The sequence below is a fragment of the Typopeltis vanoorti genome, chromosome 21 (assembly GCF_054136105.1).
Source record: "Typopeltis vanoorti isolate ZY-2024b chromosome 21, IOZ_Tvanoo_1.0, whole genome shotgun sequence".
In the NCBI taxonomy this organism is placed as follows: domain Eukaryota; kingdom Metazoa; phylum Arthropoda; class Arachnida; order Uropygi; family Thelyphonidae; genus Typopeltis; species Typopeltis vanoorti.
This window is the reverse complement of record NC_143569.1, coordinates 76,884,164-76,903,937: the sequence shown is the minus strand read 5'-3', so window position 1 is coordinate 76,903,937 and position 19,774 is coordinate 76,884,164. Positions and strand designations below refer to the sequence as shown.

The following is a 19,774-nucleotide window of genomic DNA, read 5'->3' as shown; positions in this document are numbered from 1 at the left end:
AACCATGCAGAAGCCTTATATTACTGTTCTTTCTTCCAATTATCTTAAGTATAGATACAAATATCCATAGTTTTGTTGTAAAAATTTGTCCACTTGACTTACCAGCCTCAAATCTTGTATAGCAACTTATTTGACTACAAAAAGACCATAGGCTATGTTTGCACCCATTTAGAAATAAAGCAAGAAAAAAATATTAAACCATTCAATTTGAGAACTTTTTTATTAAAATAAAAATAGTTAACTGAGCAATACTAGACATTTACTAGTCTTCAGTGGAATGTAGTCATTTGTAAATTAATCCAGTAACTTTTGAGAAGGAGAAGCAAATTTGTTTATTCCAGCAAAAAGTTATTTGAATTATCATTCAAAAAATTTTGTCTTTTCAGATGTTGAGGAATGGCTGTTTAACCCTTATTCATTTTAAAATTCCACAAGATGTTGTAAGTATAAATTTATTATTTTATCTTATTAATAATACAACATTATGTCATATTATTAATAAAATAGCTGCCAAGTTTTTGTTAAGCTTTTGTTTTTATCTTTTTCCTTCAGTTAAAAGTTTGCTTGCACAAATCATACTAGTAATCTCCTAGTTTATGAAAATGAGTAAATCTTAAGTTTACAAACTTAGATTTATGGTTGCAAGAAGGGATGATTCAAGAGGTTGTAGAACTATTTTGTCAGGCACGAGAATTTTGAGAAATCAACTTTGGCTGCTTATTTCACTTGATCAAGTTTTAAAGTTCCTTAAATATTCATTTGCCTAATAGTTAGTTATCATACAAATTCACTAATACCAAAAGCATCAGAAATAAAGGCAAGAATTCTTAGCATTGGTAAATGCAAATTGTTCAGAAATTATTGGCATTAATATGAGACATGATTCACAGAATAGGATATTCTCATAGGAATAAATTCACTGATTACAGTGTATTCAGGAAAGACAGACAGAATAAGTTGGAGGACTGCTGTCGATGATTGTGGATGAATTGAATCTAGAGTAAAGATTTTGAATGACTGGTGGTATGAATGATACAGGCCAAGGGTTAGAGGCTGCTGGGTGTGAAGTAGAGGTTTTGTATCAAATAGCAGTGTACATAATTAGATGACCCTATAGAACAGGGACAGCTGAAGAGGACTGAACCGCACATGTTATGGGTGATTTCAACTATGGGAATATAAACTGGAAGGAGAAGAATGATCGCAAGAGAAAGGAAATAAAATTTATAAAAGTAGGGCATAACTTCCTTAAATAGTACATAATAGGGTAACACTGCAAGAATATTAGCTCTTGTAATAGCATCTGAGAATCTCTATAAATGAAGTAATTTATTCCTCCATTTGACAAAAATGATTGATCATTTTTAACTTGAATGGTAGCAAATCATATTGAAGTGAATCAGCAGTGTATAAGAAGTGGGCAAGGCATAATGTGTCAGGGAATCTATAACCTAAGCAGATGAACAAAATTTTAAAACAAGAGCTGCATTAAAAAAAAAATGTTATAGAACCAATATCAGGACAAATGTAATGATCAGGTGCAAGAACAGGAGAGTGATATCCAGTGGAGAGGAGGGTGAAATAAATAATGAAAAGAAGTTTGCTGAACAAAATAAAGAAAAATCCAAGACTGAAGAATGACCATGGCAGGATAATCTTAGTGAATAGATGGTAGGAAAGTGTCAAATGTACAAAAGTTATGCATTCCATGCAGATCTATTAGTTCTTTGGAGGCCAAATTGTAACTAGCTGAAATAATAAAAGATGGATGAAGCAGAGGTATTAAAAATATTGCATGAGCTTAATGCAAACACAGTAATAAAATTGGGTTATCAGCATAAGTGCTAAAGGAATGTACAAGAGAATGAGCATTGTGCCAACCTGGTTATCTATCTTGATTCATGAATATCAGTATGATTCCTAATGAGGAAGGAGGCAAGATAACTTCATTATACAAGAGTAGAACTAAGACTGATGTAGCCAGTTATAAACCAATCTGTATCTCTAGAATTGAAATAAGGTATGAAGAAACTGGATATAAACTGCATCTAGAGGCAGATAGATAGCACCTTGATCATCTATTCCTATAGATTTATTAAAGGCAGGTCTTGCTTTTAACAATTTTCTCACATTTTACAATGGACTGACAACAGAATTAGATAATGGGAATAGATGTACCACAATACTTCTGGACTTTTCCCATGTGGAAGGTATTTGACCTTCCACATGGGAGGTCATTATGCAAACACATATATATATATATATTTATATACTGTGTGTGTATACATTATACTCTTGGGAGGATGGGTATTCAAAATAGGCTTATGACAGATAGGAGAACGACTGACTAGATATCATAGTGATGTGATATCCAAATAGGGCTACTGATATGTGAGGTGTTAAATCTTGAATGAAAGGTTTAATTTATTTAAAAAATTTTTCATTCAGATTTAATAGGTAACAAAATTTCCGGAAGAATACTTCTATATAGGTATAAGTGAAATTGTTAATGAAAAAACGAAATGGTCTTTTAATTGTAAATTCTCCTATGTATTATACTGTTATGTGTCCTTGTAAAACCGACAAGGGTTGAAATTTAGTGAAAAATATGTTAGCATGAGAAAGTTAGATAGACATATACAACGAGATAATTGGCTTATAAATATGACCCGAGGCAGTCACATACTCGAAGACTACGTTGCGTGGGAAGTTCCTGTGGAGAACTCAGCGAGGAGAGAATGGTACCAAGTGCAAGAGATTTAGGTGCCGGGCGGGAAAGGTGACATAGTAGGGAGAACAGCTCAGGAAGGATATATGAGCTTGGCAATGCGAACTCGAGGCTTTTTGCTTTTTTCTCCCTTGGATTCCTGTTCCAGTCGTTCCCGGAGGAGGAGTACGTGAGCGCGGTCGAGAAGAATGATGTGACAGCTATGCGGCCAGATAGTGATTCATTGTCAGCATAATCATCGGTACAATGGAAAAGAGCGCAGACCGAAACAACATGCAGAACCATGTGGACCAATCCCGACAGAGCAGCTTCGCCCACATCGGAGAAAACGATTCATGATCGTATTCACCAGTTTGTTCTGAAGACAGCAAACTGTAGGATAAGGTAACAAGCCATTACCTTCTCCTACAGAATGTATTTAATGAATTTATTTTATAAATTTAATGAAAGATCGAGAGAGAGATCCAGTTACTCGGTAATGTAGGAACTTTTTAATTCCTTTGTATACCAAAAAGAGTTAGAAAGCAATAATGTGCGGATATGCTCAGTGATTGGACTTACATGAATTGAAACAGGAGACTTTAGAATCTAACCAATCTGTAAATTGTGTCATGTCTGAGAATGAGATATTGTGTAGTGTAAAGTTAATGTACTAATGTATGTCATAGCCCAGTATATCTTGAAATTAAATAAATATGCTTGTATAGGATTGTCAAATGTTGTAGGAAGGAGTGAGTAATTTAAATTAGTTGCAGATATTGTCTAATGTTGAGAAAGATTAGGAATATTAAGGTTATGTCTATTTAACCCATTTAACTTCTAGGAGAGATTTAGCTTAATTGAGTAACCTTTAGTAATTGTATATTGTATTAGTGTGATGAATAAACCTTTTTTTACCTAACAAAATTGCCTGATCTGAAATCGCAATGCACCACTCATTAAAATAGAACCTGAGCGAATCAATAGTAGGGGATAGCTATGACTGCAGTAAGGAAAAAATTAGACATATAAGGTTTTGTAATTGGAAATATTAATTGCTTGATTGTCGATAAGTGTGTTATTCTGAGAATTAACTCCCTGGCAAAGAAGCTTCTCTTGCCTAAGAATTTGGATGGTGCAGCGTCAACAAATTTTTTCAAATTCTGATATGGAGTTAATTCCAGAATTGTAACAAAGAATTTTGGTTCTGGCCTGTGGCAATTTCTTTGTCTACCAAGTTTGCACACGCAAGCAATTATAGTAGTGGCTACAAAGTAGTTAGAAGTTAATTGGAATTGATAGAGATAGCAAAGGTAAAAACAAGCTCAAGAAAACATATTAAGTATTGAGTATAATCACTTAACTAGTACAATAAGTAAGGTTTGACTATCTAACAATTTACAATAGCTAGTCATTATATATTCATTATGTATAGCATTATATATACAATACGATATATAAAAAAAGAAAAATTTAACAGAGGTTGCTGAGTCTAAGAAAAGGAGAGTGGACAGTCACATACCACTGGTTCATTCTTGAACTGCCTCTTTTTACTTTATATATTAATGATATTGGAGAAGAATGGAAAGGAACATCCAATTGTATGTGGGTGATGCAAAGTTTGGTTACTCGATAAAGGATGCATTATACAAAATTCTTACAATCTGACTCAAACAGCCTGCAGTCAAACTCATTTGTCCATAGAATCAGTTAATGAATGTCAGTTTAATGTTGTTAGTGCAAGATTTTGCATTTTGGACTGTGAGGACACTGTGGGCTGAGTACATATTAATGAGTTTGTTGCAAGTAGTTGAAGCTTGAGAATTAGGAACAATAGACCTCTGTGTAGCATTTAAGGGATGCTGAGAACTAACTGGGACTACTGATCTAATGTCCATTTCTTACCTTCATGTGGTGTATCCCTGCTAGTCAGTATCCATGATGCTGAATGAATGAAGATAGGCTGGCAGTTTGAGACTAAGGGTCAAAGCTGTATAACTGAGAGGAGACCTCCACATAGCCTTTAAAGGAATGCGGAGAACCGACCAGGGCTTCTGACCTAATGTCCAATCCTCACCTTCTCGTGGTGCACCCTGTTGGGTATCTACTTTGAAACTGAACGAACGAGGATGGGCTGGCAATTTGGGATTTAGCCGACCAAATTGTATTCTTATTGGTTAAACCAAAATAAAAAATGATGGTACAACATGACAAAATTTCATGCCGGCTTGGGCGTCGCCCGGTTAAACAAGGCCCCCGTTGTTTTCGCCAGGGAACCAGGGCGAACAGCGAAAAGTCAGCTACTGGAACAAATCTGAAAACAAACCCCAACTCAACATCACCAGAGTTAAAGATCGGTACTCTCAACGTAAGAAGCCTGAATGGCAAAGAAATGGAGCTAGCTGAGGAATTAGATAAGTACCAGATCGACATAATAGGGGTGACTGAAACAAAAAAGACCAAAACTGGTGAGATCTTTCTGAGCAATAAATACAAAATGTTATATTCAGGCAATGACAATTGAGGAAAAGAAGGAGTAGCCATAGTATTCAACACAAAATACGAGGCTAATCTTCTTGAATGGCAGTCAGTCTCAAGTAGAGTAATGTGGGCAAATATGAGAATGGGGAACTGGACAATGAGACTTATTTGTGCCTATGGTCCCACAGAAGGTTCTACTAAGGTAGAAGTGGAGGAATTTTTTGAGCCTTTAGAAAAAGCAACTGACACAATGAAAAAGGAAAAGTTGGTCCTTGTTGGGGATCTAAATAGTAGAGTAGGAAATGATTGTGAGACATACAAAAATATTTTGGGAAAATTTGGAGAAAAGAGCAAAGCTAATAATAATGGCAAATATCTGTTGGATTTCTGCTCAGGACATGGACTGGTTATTACTAACACCATGTTCCAACATAAAAATGTGCACAAATTCACATGGAGAGAAGAGGCTAGGAATAAGAAAAGTCTCATTGACTATGTTATTGTTGATAGTGATGTTTTCTCCCTGGTGCAGGACACCAGAGTGTACAGAGGATTTGAAATTGGAAGTGATCACTATTTAGTCTTGAGCAGGATAAAATTGAATTTCATATTGAAAAGAATAACATGTAAGAAAGTTTTAAAGCGAATAAAAGTTGAGCAGCTCTCAGATGTAAACTGTAGACTAAAATACAGAAATATTATTGAAAAGAAAATGAAAGAGTTTGAGCACAGGAATCAAACCTTGGAGATTCAGTGGCAAACTCTGAAGGAAACATTGATTGATTCTGCCAGAGAGGCATGTGGTGAGGTTGTGTACAAAGATAAAAAAATCAGAACTCCCTGGTGGACACAGGAAGTTAAAGAGGCAGTGAAGGAAAAGAAGAAAGCATATCAAAAGTTCCTGGCAAATAAGTCAGCTTTTACTCTTACAGAATACAGAGACAAATGTAAGAAAGCTAAACAGTGTGTAAAACTAGCTAAACAAAAGTCATGGGAGGACTTTGGCAAGAATATAGAAAATAAATATCAAGAAGGTGGCAAAATATTCTGGAGGTTGTTGAAGAAGCTTAGGAATGGAGGAAAGAGTGCTGTAAAAGGAATTAGAGATGATAAAGGTGAAATGAAAACAGGAGAAAAAGATATCCTTGAAGTATGGAGTAATTACTTTGAAAAACTGCTAAATGAAACAAGCAGTGATGACAGCACAGTGATAAAAAACACTGACCAGGCATGCAGTCAGGAATACATATCCATACTTGAAGTAGAAAAAGCCATCAAAGGCTTGAAATGTGGAAAGGCAGCAGGAGTAGATGATATTCGACCAGAAATGCTGAAGTATGGTGGTATAAGAGTCTTACAGTGGCTGCACTGCATAGTTCAGAAAGCCTGGACAGAGGGACGAATTCCCGATGATTGGAGTAGAGCTCTCATAGTACCCATATATAAAAATGGAAATAAAACTGAATGTGAGAATTACAGAGGTATTTCCCTACTGAGTGTTCCTGGCAAGATCTATGCAAGTATACTTGAGAAACGGTTGAGAAGAATTGTGGAAGAAAAGCTTGGTGAAGAACAAGCTGGATTCAGGCCAAATAGAGGCTGTCAGGATCAGATCTTCACTTTACGACAAATAGTCGAGAAAGCATGGGAATATAACAAAGATCTGTATTTAAGTTTTGTCGATTTGGAAAAGGCATATGACAAGGTGCCAAGAGAGAAGCTATTCAATACGCTGCAGTTATATGGTGTCAATGGGGCATTATATCAAGCAATACTTAGTCTTTATTTGAGTTGTGAGTCAGCAGTTAGAATTGAAGGAAGTACAAGAAGATGTTTTAATGTTAAATCTGGTGTGAGACAAGGATGTACATTATCCCCTCTGTTATTCATTATCTATATGGATCACATTATGAAGGAATGTGGTATTAAACCTGATATCAAAATTGGAGATGTTAATGTCAGCTCTTTGCTTTATGCGGATGATGTTATACTTCTAAATAAATCCGCTACAAGTCTGCAAGATTCTCTGACTAAATTGAATAGCTGTTGTAATAGATATGGTATGAAGGTCAGCAATAAAAAGACAAAGACAATGAAAATAGGCAGAATCATTGAAAATGTCAACTGTGTTGTGAATGGAGAACCTGTGGAACAAGTAAAACATTTCAGCTACTTAGGCACAATTTTTACTGAAGATGGTAAACTAAATATAGAAATAGACAACAGAATCAGCAAAGCTGGTATCGTGGGAAGTCAATTGAATAAATTCATATGGAATAAGAAAGAAATTAGTCGGAACACTAAATTAGCTGTATACAAGACTGTGTTCAAACCAATTTTAACTTATGGATCTGAGAGCTGGGTCAGAAGTAAAACACTTGACCAAAGACTAGAGACCGCAGATATGAGAGTCCTGAGAAAGATTAGAGGCGTGAACAGATGGCATCAATGGCAATATCATATTAAAAATGAGGATATTAGGAAAGAACTTGACATTGTCAGCATCCAGGAATGTGTTAGCAGAGCTAATCTCAGATGGTATGGTCACTTAAATAGAATGGGAGAGGAAAGATTAGCAAAACAAGTGTTCTCTGCCAGGTTGGCAGGAAAACGACCCAGAGGAAGACCAAGATATAGGTGGATTGATACGGTACAAAGTGCCTTAGACGATAGAAATATAAGATCTGATAATGTTGGATTCTTGACAAGTAACAGACTGATTTGGAGGAAAATTGTTGATAGGAAGTTAGTAATGATGTAATTTTTTCATGTAGTACTGTCATATCCTGTACACCCCTTGAGGGTACATGGCAGGAATTTGATGATGATGATGACCTATCAAATTATATTTGGTATTGGCTTAAATGAGAAAAACACATGATGGTACAGTGTGATGAAATTTCATGCTATTTGGAGCATCACCCAGTTAAACAAGGCTTCACTGTGTTCATCAGGGAACTAGGTCAAAAGTCAGTCACTGGAACAAGCTTAACATCAGCAGAATTGAAGTTACGTCATCATCATCATAAGACATATCAACAGACAAGAAGTGGAACTTCCTGAATAACTAAAGAAATGCCATATGAATGCAATTAGTGTTACTAAAATAGATGATAATTAATAAATATAGGGTGTTGTATTTAGGCTATAGTGATAAGGAAGGAAGGAGTAAGGAAAGAGTAGCAATAACATTCAACATCAAACATGAAAATAATGTTCTTGATTGACAAGCAGTTTCAAGTTGTTATATGGGGAATTAGAACAGTGAAACTCTTTGTGCAGAAGAAGGTTCTCCTAAAGTGAAGGAATATTTTGAGTCATTATGGAAGGTAGCTGACATAAAGAAATTGGTAAAAACTGGTCTTTGTTTGAGAACCAAACATCAGTTAAGGAAATAAATCCTGAGCGCACATACAGATGTGTTTAGGAAAATTTGAAGAAGAGGGAAAAACTAATAATAATGTTAATCATCATCATCAAATTCTTGACTTGTATCCTCAGGGGTGTATACAATATTGTGATAGTCCTGCATTAAAACAAGTTACATTATTGCTAACTTTCTAATGACAATTTTCCTCCAAACTAATCACTTATCTGTCAAAACTTTATTATGGATATTATCAGATCTTTTATAAGGCACTTTTTACTGTATCAATTCACCTAGATCTTGGTCCTCCTCTAGATCTTTTTGCTGCCATCCTGCCAAAGAACCCTCGTTTATCTTACTTTTCCTCTCCCATTCTGTTCAAATGACCATACCAACTGAGGTTAACGCAGTTAACACATTCCTTAATGCTAACAATGTCAAGTTCTTTCCTAATATATTCATTTTTAATATGATATTAGCATTGATGCCATCTGTTCACTCTCTTAATCTTTCTCAGATCCATAAGTTAAAATTGATTTAACACAGTTAGTTCAGTGATTTTACGTTCTCTCATATTATATATATAAATTCATCTAGTTGACTTCCTACCATATCAGCTTTGCTAATTCCGCTATTTCCATATTTAATTTGCCATCTTCACTAAAAATTTTGCCTAATAGCTGAAATATTTTACCTGTTTTATATATATCCATTCAGGATGTTGCTGATATTCAGTGTAAACAGGGAATCCTGAATTTTTTGTACTGGATTTATTTAGAAGTATAATATCATCTGCATAAATAAAGAGCTGAGATTAACATCTCCAATTTTGACATCAGGTTTAATTTCCACTTTCCTTTATCCTTATAGATGATGAATAATAGTGGAGATAATGTACACCCTTATCTCACACCTGATTTAACATCAAACCATTTTCCTGTATCTCCTCCAATTTTAACTGTTGACATAACTTAAATATAAACAAAGTATTGCTTGATATAGCATCCCCCATTTACACCATATAGCTGTAGCATTTTGAACAACTTTTCTCCGGATACTTTGTCATATGTGTTTTTCATATCTACAAAACTCAAATACAGATCCTTGTTGTATTACCATGATTTTCATCTGTTTTGTCTTAAAGTGGAAATTTGATCCTGACAACCTCTATTTGTCCTGAACCTAACTTATTCTTCTCCAAGATTCTCCTCCACAATTTTTCTCAGTCATTTCTCAAGAATACTTGCATCCAACTTAACACTCTGTATGGCAGTATGGCAATTCCTCTAATTCTCACATTCAGCTTTATTTCCCTTTTTATAGATGGTGCTATAAGAGCTCTACTCCAACATCCAGGATTTGCCCCTCTGACCCAAGCCATCTGAATTATACAGTGCAGCCACTGCAAGACTTTTATACCTCCATACTTGAGCATAGGGGTGCTTAAGGGTCAAAGCTGTATAACTGAGAGGAGACCTCCACATAGCCTTTAAAGGAATGCGGAGAACCGACCAGGGCTTCTGCCCTAATGTCCAATCCTCACCTTCTCGTGGTGCACCCTGTTGGGTATCTACTTTGATACTGAACGAACGAGGATGGGCTGGCAATTTGGGATTTAGCCGACCAAATTGTATTCTTATTGGTTAAACCAAAATAAAAAATGATGGTACAACATGACAAAATTTCATGCCGGCTGGGGCGTCGCCCGGTTAAACAAGGCCCCCGTTGTTTTCGCCAGGGAACCAGGGCGAACAGCGAAAAGTCAGCTACTGGAACAAATCTGAAAACAAACCCCAACTCAACATCACCAGAGTTAAAGATAGGTACTATCAACGTAAGAAGCCTGTATGGCAAAGAAATGGAGCTAGCTGAGGAATTAGATAAGTACCAGATCGACATAATGGGGTGACTGAAACAAAAAAGACCAAAACTGGTGAGATCTTTCTGAGCAATAAATACAAAATGTTATATTCAGGCAATAACAATCAAGGAAAAGAAGGAGTAGCCATAGTATTCAACACAAAATACGAGGCTAATCTTCTTGAATGGCAGTCAGTCTCAAGTAGAGTAATGTGGGCAAATATGAGAATGGGGAACTGGACAATGAGACTTATTTGTGCCTATGGTCCCACAGAAGGTTCTACTAAGGTAGAAGTAGAGGAATTTTTTGAGGCTTTAGAAAAAGCAACTGACACAATGAAAAAGGAAAAGTTGGTACTTGTTGGGGATCTAAATAGTAGAGTAGGAAATGATTGTGAGACATACAAAAATATTTTGGGAAAATTTGGAGAAAAGAGCAAAGCTAATAATAATGGCAAATATCTGTTGGATTTCTGCTCAGGACATGGACTGGTTATTACTAACACCATGTTCCAACATAAAAATGTGCACAAATTCACATGGAGAGAAGAGGCTAGGAATAAGAAAAGTCTCATTGACTATGTTATTGTTGATAGTGATGTTTTCTCCCTGGTGCAGGACACCAGAGTGTACAGAGGATTTGAAATTGGAAGTGATCACTATTTAGTCTTGAGCAGGATAAAATTGAATTTCATATCGAAAAGAATAACATGTAAGAAAGTTTTAAAGCGAATAAAAGTTGAGCAGCTCTCGGATGTAAACTGTAGACTAAAATACAGAAATATTATTGAAAAGAAAATGAAAGAGTTTGAGCACAGGAATCAAACCTTGGAGATTCAGTGGCAAACTCTGAAGGAAACATTGATTGATTCTGCCAGAGAGGCATGTGGTGAGGTTGTGTGCAAAGATAAAAAAATCAGAACTCCCTGGTGGACACAGGAAGTTAAAGAGGCAGTGAAGGAAAAGAAGAAAGCATATCAAAAGTTCCTGGCAAATAAGTCAGCTTTTACTCTTACAGAATACAGAGACAAATGTAAGAAAGCTAAACAGTGTGTAAAACTAGCTAAACAAAAGTCATGGGAGGACTTTGGCAAGAATATAGAAAATAAATATCAAGAAGGTGGCAAAATATTCTGGAGGTTGTTGAAGAAGCTTAGGAATGGAGGAAAGAGTGCTGTAAAAGGAATTAGAGATGATAAAGGTGAAATGAAAACAGGAGAAAAAGATATCCTTGAAGTATGGAGTAATTACTTTGAAAAACTGCTAAATGAAACAAGCAGTGATGACAGCACAGTGATAAACAACACTGACCAGGCATGCAGTCAGGAATACATATCCATACTTGAAGTAGAAAAAGCCATCAAAGGCTTGAAATGTGGAAAGGCAGCAGGAGTAGATGATATTCGACCAGAAATGCTGAAGTATGGTGGTATAAGAGTCTTACAGTGGCTGCACTGCATAGTTCAGAAAGCCTGGACAGAGGGACGAATTCCCGATGATTGGAGTAGAGCTCTCATAGTACCCATATATAAAAATGGAAATAAAACTGAATGTGAGAATTACAGAGGTATTTCCCTACTGAGTGTTCCTGGCAAGATCTATGCAAGTATACTTGAGAAACGGTTGAGAAGAATTGTGGAAGAAAAGCTTGGTGAAGAACAAGCTGGATTCAGGCCAAATAGAGGCTGTCAGGATCAGATCTTCACTTTACGACAAATAGTCGAGAAAGCATGGGAATATAACAAAGATCTGTATTTAAGTTTTGTCGATTTGGAAAAGGCATATGACAAGGTGCCAAGAGAGAAGCTATTCAATACGCTGCAGTTATATGGTGTCAATGGGGCATTATATCAAGCAATACTTAGTCTTTATTTGAGTTGTGAGTCAGCAGTTAGAATTGAAGGAAGTACAGGAAGATGGTTTAATGTTAAATCTGGTGTGAGACAAGGATGTACATTATCCCCTCTGTTATTCATTATCTATATGGATCACATTATGAAGGAATGTGGTATTAAACATGATATCAAAATTGGAGATGTTAATGTCAGCTCTTTGCTTTATGCGGATGATGTTATACTTCTAAATAAATCCGCTACAAGTCTGCAAGATTCTCTGACTAAATTGAATAGCTGTTGTAATAGATATGGTATGAAGGTCAGCAATAAAAAGACAAAGACAATGAAAATAGGCAGAATCATTGAAAATGTCAACTGTGTTGTGAATGGAGAACCTGTGGAACAAGTAAAACATTTCAGCTACTTAGGCACAATTTTTACTGAAGATGGTAAACTAAATATAGAAATAGACAACAGAATCAGCAAAGCTGGTATGGTGGGAAGTCAATTGAATAAATTCATATGGAATAAGAAAGAAATTAGTCGGAACACTAAATTAGCTGTATACAAGACTGTGTTCAAACCAATTTTAACTTATGGATCTGAGAGCTGGGTCAGAAGTAAAACACTTGACCAAAGACTAGAGACCGCAGATATGAGAGTCCTGAGAAAGATTAGAGGCGTGAACAGATGGCATCAATGGCAATATCATATTAAAAATGAGGATATTAGGAAAGAACTTGACATTGTCAGCATCCAGGAATGCGTTAGCAGAGCTAATCTCAGATGGTATGGTCACTTAAATAGAATGGGAGAGGAAAGATTAGCAAAACAAGTGTTCTCTGCCAGGTTGGCAGGAAAACGACCCAGAGGAAGACCAAGATATAGGTGGATTGATACGGTACAAAGTGCCTTAGACGATAGAAATATAAGATCTGATAATGTTGGAGTCTTGACAAGTAACAGACTGATTTGGAGGAAAATTGTAGATAGGAAGTTAGTAATGATGTAATTTTTTCATGTAGTACTGTCATATCCTGTACACCCCTTGAGGGTACATGGCAGGAATTTGATGATGATGATGATGATACTTGAGCATTTCTGGTTGAATCATATCTACTATAACTGTATTTCCACATTTCAGGTTGTTTTTTTTTTATGGTTTTTTCCACTTCAAGTATGATGTGTACTATACAAGAGGGGGAGTGGGTATGGAAAGTTTTGATAAACACCTAGAACAAAAATGATATTAAAGCAACTGACATAATCACAAAAAAGAACACATACTCCTTGTAGCAGAGTTATGAAGGTAACTTATGGTCTTATATCCTTGTATGTTCTATCTTGTTGTTATATCAGTTGTTTAATATCATTTTTGTTCTAGGTGTTTATCAGAACTTTCCAGACCCCCTTGTATTTCATGATTGCATTCCTGTTGAATGTACCATGCTGTCACCACTTGTTTCATTTAGCAATCTTTGAAAATAATTACTCCAGATATCTAGAATATTTTTATCTTCAGTTTTCATGTCATCGTGGTCATCTGTGACTCCTTTTATAATGTTAAGTGCTGGCTTGATTTCTGTTCAGGACAAGGATGAGTCATTATTAGCATCACATTTCAGCATAAAGTTGTGCAAAAAATTAATATGGAGAGAAAACACATTCTTATTGCCTGTATTATCATTCATAGTAACATTTTTTCAATTCTTTTGTATACAAGAGTATACAGAGGAATTGAAATTCAAAGTGACCATCACTTAGTTCTAGAATGATAAAAAATAGCATATTGAAAACAAAAATATGTAAGAAAAGTTTAAAAAAAGATATAAAGTTGGACAGCTTTTACACCTGAGTTCTAGACTCAGCTGTATAAATATTATAAAAAAATGAAAGAGAAAAATAAAACTGAATGTGAGAATTACAGAGAAATTTCCCTACTGGATAGCTTTATACAAGTATACGTAAGAAATGACTAAGAAAAATTATGGAAGGAAAGCTTGGAGAAGAACAAGCTGGGTTCAGGACAAATAGAAGTTGCCAGGATCCGATTTTTACCTTAAGAGACAAATATTTGAGAAATCAAAGGAATATAACAAGGATCTCTATTTAAGTTTTATAAATTAACATATTAATTTATAAATTACAGGGTGTTCGGGATAAATTTGACAGTTTCGTAAGGAAAAAGAAAATCTTCTTTGTATCTATTAAATTTAATGAATTGACAAAAAAACATTACAGGCAGAGTTAATTACAATACTATCAACAAGATTTACTCAAAATAACCACCATTAGCATCGATCACAGCTTCAATTCTGCTTCGGAACCTCGAACAAGCTGATGCTACAGTCTCCCTGGGAAGGGCCGCAAAAACTGTTTTAATTTTATCCATTAACTGGGCTTTTGTATTACTGGAAGTGCGATTGGTGTCTTTTTCAACTGCGCCCCATACAAAATAATCCATGGGGTTAAGGTCTGGGGAGTTTGGAGGCCAAACATTTGGACTGGTGAAGTCGTAGAAATTTTCAGACAACCATTTTTGACTTTTCCCAGAGGTGTGGCAAGGGGCCGAATCCTGCTGCCATACATACGGCCTACCATTGGCTACCCTTGTTATCCAGGGCTTGACTACAGTTAGCAACTCCACGAACAAAGCCCGAATTCCAATGCCAGGGTTCTTCAACACCTGTTCCTGCAGATTTGCGAGGAATTCTGCTGTACGAACGCAATCAGATCGTCTGCTAGGGATCTTTCTTCTTGCTACATCCTCGTAGTCACCATTGCAAGTCTCTAGTTCATGCCTGATTGTTTTTACTGTATTCAGGGAGCATTGGGCAGCAGTCGTAATATCCTTATTTTGATGGCGGGCACGAATCATCATGATACAAGTTATTCTCTTCCATGATTCAGGTGGGTTCCAGCTATCCATCCTTTCTGACATCTTGTATATGAATGAAGAAGGGTCCAAACTTTTAAATGAAGAGAAGTGTGTGTTAATACATGTAACTTACGGAAAAATATAATTAATTATAAATATGTCAAATTTATCCCGAACACCCTGTAATATGTTACAGTGATATAGTGTAAGTGGAACATTATGTTAAGCAATGTATATAGTCTGTTATATACCAGCCGGCTGGCCGAGTGGTTAGCGTGTCCGCCTTCCAGTCAAGAGGCTGAAGGTTCGTATCCCGTAGTGGGCATGGATGTTTGTGATTGTCTGTGGAAATACCAGTGGTGGCAGTGAACGGTAGATGCCGTTGGTGTAGTCAATTGGTGGATGTGAGTGGTGGAAGCAGAGCCGTGGAGTAGATGCCCTCCGTTGATGAGTCTTTGGACTCCCTGGAGGTGACAAATAATAATAATAACAATAATAATAATATATATGTAGTCTATTCTATTTGAGGTGTAAGTCATTCTGCAAGTATTGCATTTCAGCTGCATTCCTGATTACCCTGCCTATCTTGGCATCATCAGATAATAGTTATATGTTGACTGTCAAATCTTTCCCAATTTATTAATGTACAGATTGAATAACAATGGGCCAAGGACTGATCCTTGTGTAACCCACTGGTTGCCTTAAATCTTGCAGACTCACATCCTCTATATATCACTTTTTTGATATCTGTCAGCCATTCTCTTATGTGATATTTTATAATCCAACCCTACACTCTAATTTATGCAACAATCTTTTCCATGCTGTATCCTATCAGAAGCATTATTAGTGTTGAAATGGATCTTGGTGTTTTCATTCCCTTTGTCTAACTCAGTGTTAACATTATCATAAAATGTGAGCAGGTTGCTGAAACATGACTTACCATTAGTAAACCCATGCTGTTCATTGCAAAGCATTGTCTGTCAACCTATTTTTGCATATGAGCTTTTACTAACTTTCCCAAAATCCTTACCACCACTCCAGTGATGGCCACTAGATTGGACACATCAGTCTATGCATCACCACCCTTGTGCAATGAGATTATCATACATTCTTTCTACTCCTGTAGAACCAACCCTATTCTGAGGCTCATATTATATAGCCTGGTCAAAGGCATAGTTCAGTTTAGCTGAGCACTTTTTTAGCATCCATGCTGATATCCCATCAGCCCCTATTGCCAAATTCCTATTTAGCATTACCTTCTTGTTGTTACACGAGTTTTTCCATCTAATGAAGAGGTAACAATGAGCTCAGTGTTGCAAACACCTGTTTGGTAGCTTTTAGCAAAATGGGTACTCATTGGTTGAACAATCTCTCCTGCATCTGTCACATACATACCATCTACAGTCAGCAGATTTATTCTTTTACTTGTAGTATAAACGTTTTGATTTTCTTTAGCTTGCAGAGCTAGCTTCTTTTCATACTTGGACTTATCTTTCTGTACAACAGTTGTATCTCTTCTGGCCTTATAATTTTTGTAACTGCCATTATCCTTATGCACACAGGATTCCTTCCCCATCATATTTTTTTTATGAATCGTTTGCTTGATAAGGTTGCACGTCCATTTCCTATTTATTCTTCAAATTCTAGGGACACATTTCTATATTGCATCATTTAAGTATTTTTGTAAATGTTTCTTATGCACTACCAATATCCATTCTACCTAGCAAACAATACCATGGGGCAGAACCTAGTATACTCCTCAGTTGGTCATAATTTCCTACTTTGTAGTTCAGCATGTAACCTTTTCTGAATGGAACATCCATAAACTTAGCCACTTCCCAAGTCAGAGCAGCGTGATTACTGTCACCAATTGGAGGTAGAACATTTGCTTATTTAACTAAAACTCCTTCCGATACTATAATCAGATCTAACACTCATTGATCTTGAGTTCCTTTTGTCACTTATTGCTTGAGAAAGTTTTCTTGCAACAGTTCAATAAAATGCATTCACTAGGTCTGTAACTACACTCCTCTATGTGTTTGATCTTGTTAAATTCTAACACGCTTTGATCTCAAGTTCTCTTTTGTCACTTGCTACATGAGGAAGTTGTCTTGCAACAGCTCAATAAAACACATTCACTAAGTCTGTAACAACACCCACTATGTATTTGATCTTGTTAGATTTCACCTCACACCAGATGACTTCAAACTCACTACTACAAGGAAAATTGTTACTAGTGTTACAGTGATAGTTTTCTACTCTAACTGTACTCAAATCATCCAGTATCATTAACTGCACCCCCTTCCCACCTCTCCTATCCTGTCTAACCATTCTAAAAACACTGTACCCTTTACACTCAATACCAGTTAGTTTATCTACTTCTGATATCCAGGTGTCACTAATGCCTAGAATCTGAGGCCCCAACGTGTTCACCTAGGCCAACAAACTTTATCCATTTGTTTCTGATATTTCTGGCATTCATATATAGACATAAGTTACCTGTATGCTTTTTTGTATACATACTTGCTGCATGACCCAGTTGGACAACTTGCAGATCTCTATTCTTATGCTTATGCTGACATTCTTTCACTTACTTGATAGATCTGAACCAGATGAACACACAGTTGTTCTTTCCTCATAATCATTTCCATGATAATGCACATGACCCTTGTTAATGCAGTTACATAACATGGTCTCTCTTTTGCAAAGATTTGCACCGTTCTCTCATTATAATATAGTTTTGCTGACTCTCTGTGTTAGATCTCATACCAGCTAATAATTTTTCCAGACTCCTGATACCAAATGCACTGAAGAGGCCTCCCTCTTATATGAATCCATTCTTCCCTCAGAGTTACTCTACACAACCAAGTATTCACAACTATTCTTTCTGCCTAGACTATGCATTGAATTGTTTACCATTATAACCCTTTTTAATTCATTTCTACCATATCTAGGTAATATACTAACTATTTTCACTTTCTCATTCTTTACTCTTGATTCTTCCAACAGGCCTTTCATATCCCCTCTCTCTCTCTCTCATATTGTATCTATCACCAGGCAAATCATTTGCTCCTGTCAAAACTACCATCTCTTTCACTTTTCTGTTCTGCTTTTCAATTACATTTAGTAATGTTTTTATTTTAGCATCTGGAGAACTTGAAGTAATAACATGATCATCAGACTCATGTTTTATGATTGAATCTCTGTACCATACAATATTGTTCTTTTATAATCAATTTTACATACCTGATTATCTTTATGTGAATTCTTACTTGTTCACTGCTTCTTTTTTTTTTGCTGCTTATCCTTTTGTCCTTCCTCTCTAGTCACTTTTCAACTTTTTCCATTTCTCAATTCCATTCAATCGTCATATAAGATAGGGCTAAAAATTAATGAACAAAAACCTAAAAGAATGAGTAATAAAAGGCAGAATCAGTTAACTGATATAAATGTGAAAATTGGGAACCTTGAAATGAAGTGGAACAGTTGAAATGCTTAGGAGTAATGATCACAAGCCACTCAAATGAGATGGTAAAAGTGTAGAATCCAATAAAAACAGGTAATCTAGGTTTTTATTCTTTCTCCTGTGTATTCAGCTCAAAAGATATCAGTTTGGAAGACTAAAGTACAAATATATAAATGATAATTCATCCAGTTGTTACCTACAGGTGTGAAACCTGGATATTTACAGTGAAGGTAGAGACTTTGATTTCAGCTTTTGAAAGAAATCCTTAGAAAAATATTTGGCCTGATGAATAATAATAGTATCTGGAGGATGAGATATAACCATTAGTTATACCAACTCAATAAAGAACCTACAATATTTAGTATAATGAAGTTCAAAAAGTTGCAGTGGACAGGACATGTTTTTTGTTTGGACAATGACAGTATTCTTAAGAAGACTATAAATAGTAAAATTCTTGGTAAAAGACAAGAAGGAAACCAAGAAGAAGATAGATAGATAGATACAATTAGTCAAGATAGCAACATCATATTGCAGTTTCTAAACTGGAGAAGTAAGGTCCTTGGCAGACAGGTTGGAGGCAACAAATCCAAGAGGTCAAGGCTTGATTTTGGCTGTCAAGATTTGGGAAGAAGCTGAATTGGGTGTGAGTTAGAAATAAATATAAAAATAAGAGCTCTAAATATAAAAAAAAAAAAAAAAAAAAATTAAATATTTAGAACTCAGATTAACTCAAAAAGAGTAAAGATAATGAAGTAAACGAGCACTTCAAGATTTCTAAACATATAAAACAGATATGAGTTTAAATATTATATCTTGGACAAGTGTGTGTGTAAAACTGGTTTTAACTTATGCATATGAAACAAGAACCAAAATGGTTAAGATTAATAATTTAAACAATGACAAAAATGAAAACACTTAGAAAAACTGTGTAAAAAAAATTATGAGATATCGAAGGATAAGTGTCTTACAAACAGTAAATGAATAGTCAACATGTGGAAAAAGGAATAGCAAAAACATGTTAATACACTGTTAGAAGAATAGAATAATTAGAATGGAAAACTGTAAAACAAGTACTGATTGGAAAGACCAAGCAAACAGTGGAAGATGGATTTCACTCTCATCATTATCAATTGATCTTGGGTCTAGTGACAGTGAACATGTCACAAGACCTAAAATGAAA

The 19,774-nt window shown here is 35.7% G+C and overlaps 1 protein-coding gene across 2 annotated transcripts in view; it reads left to right on the top strand.

Moving 5' to 3' along the window:
* The window catches only part of LOC150095000 (protein zer-1 homolog), a 289,217-nt gene that overhangs the window by 156,881 nt on the left and 112,562 nt on the right, over positions 1-19,774 (top strand). For both annotated transcript variants that reach the window (XM_090411703.1, XM_090411704.1), the window contains exon 8: positions 387-440. In XM_090411703.1, the coding sequence (XP_090267829.1) occupies positions 387-440 (54 nt within the window). The remainder of the gene's footprint in view (positions 1-386; positions 441-19,774) is intronic.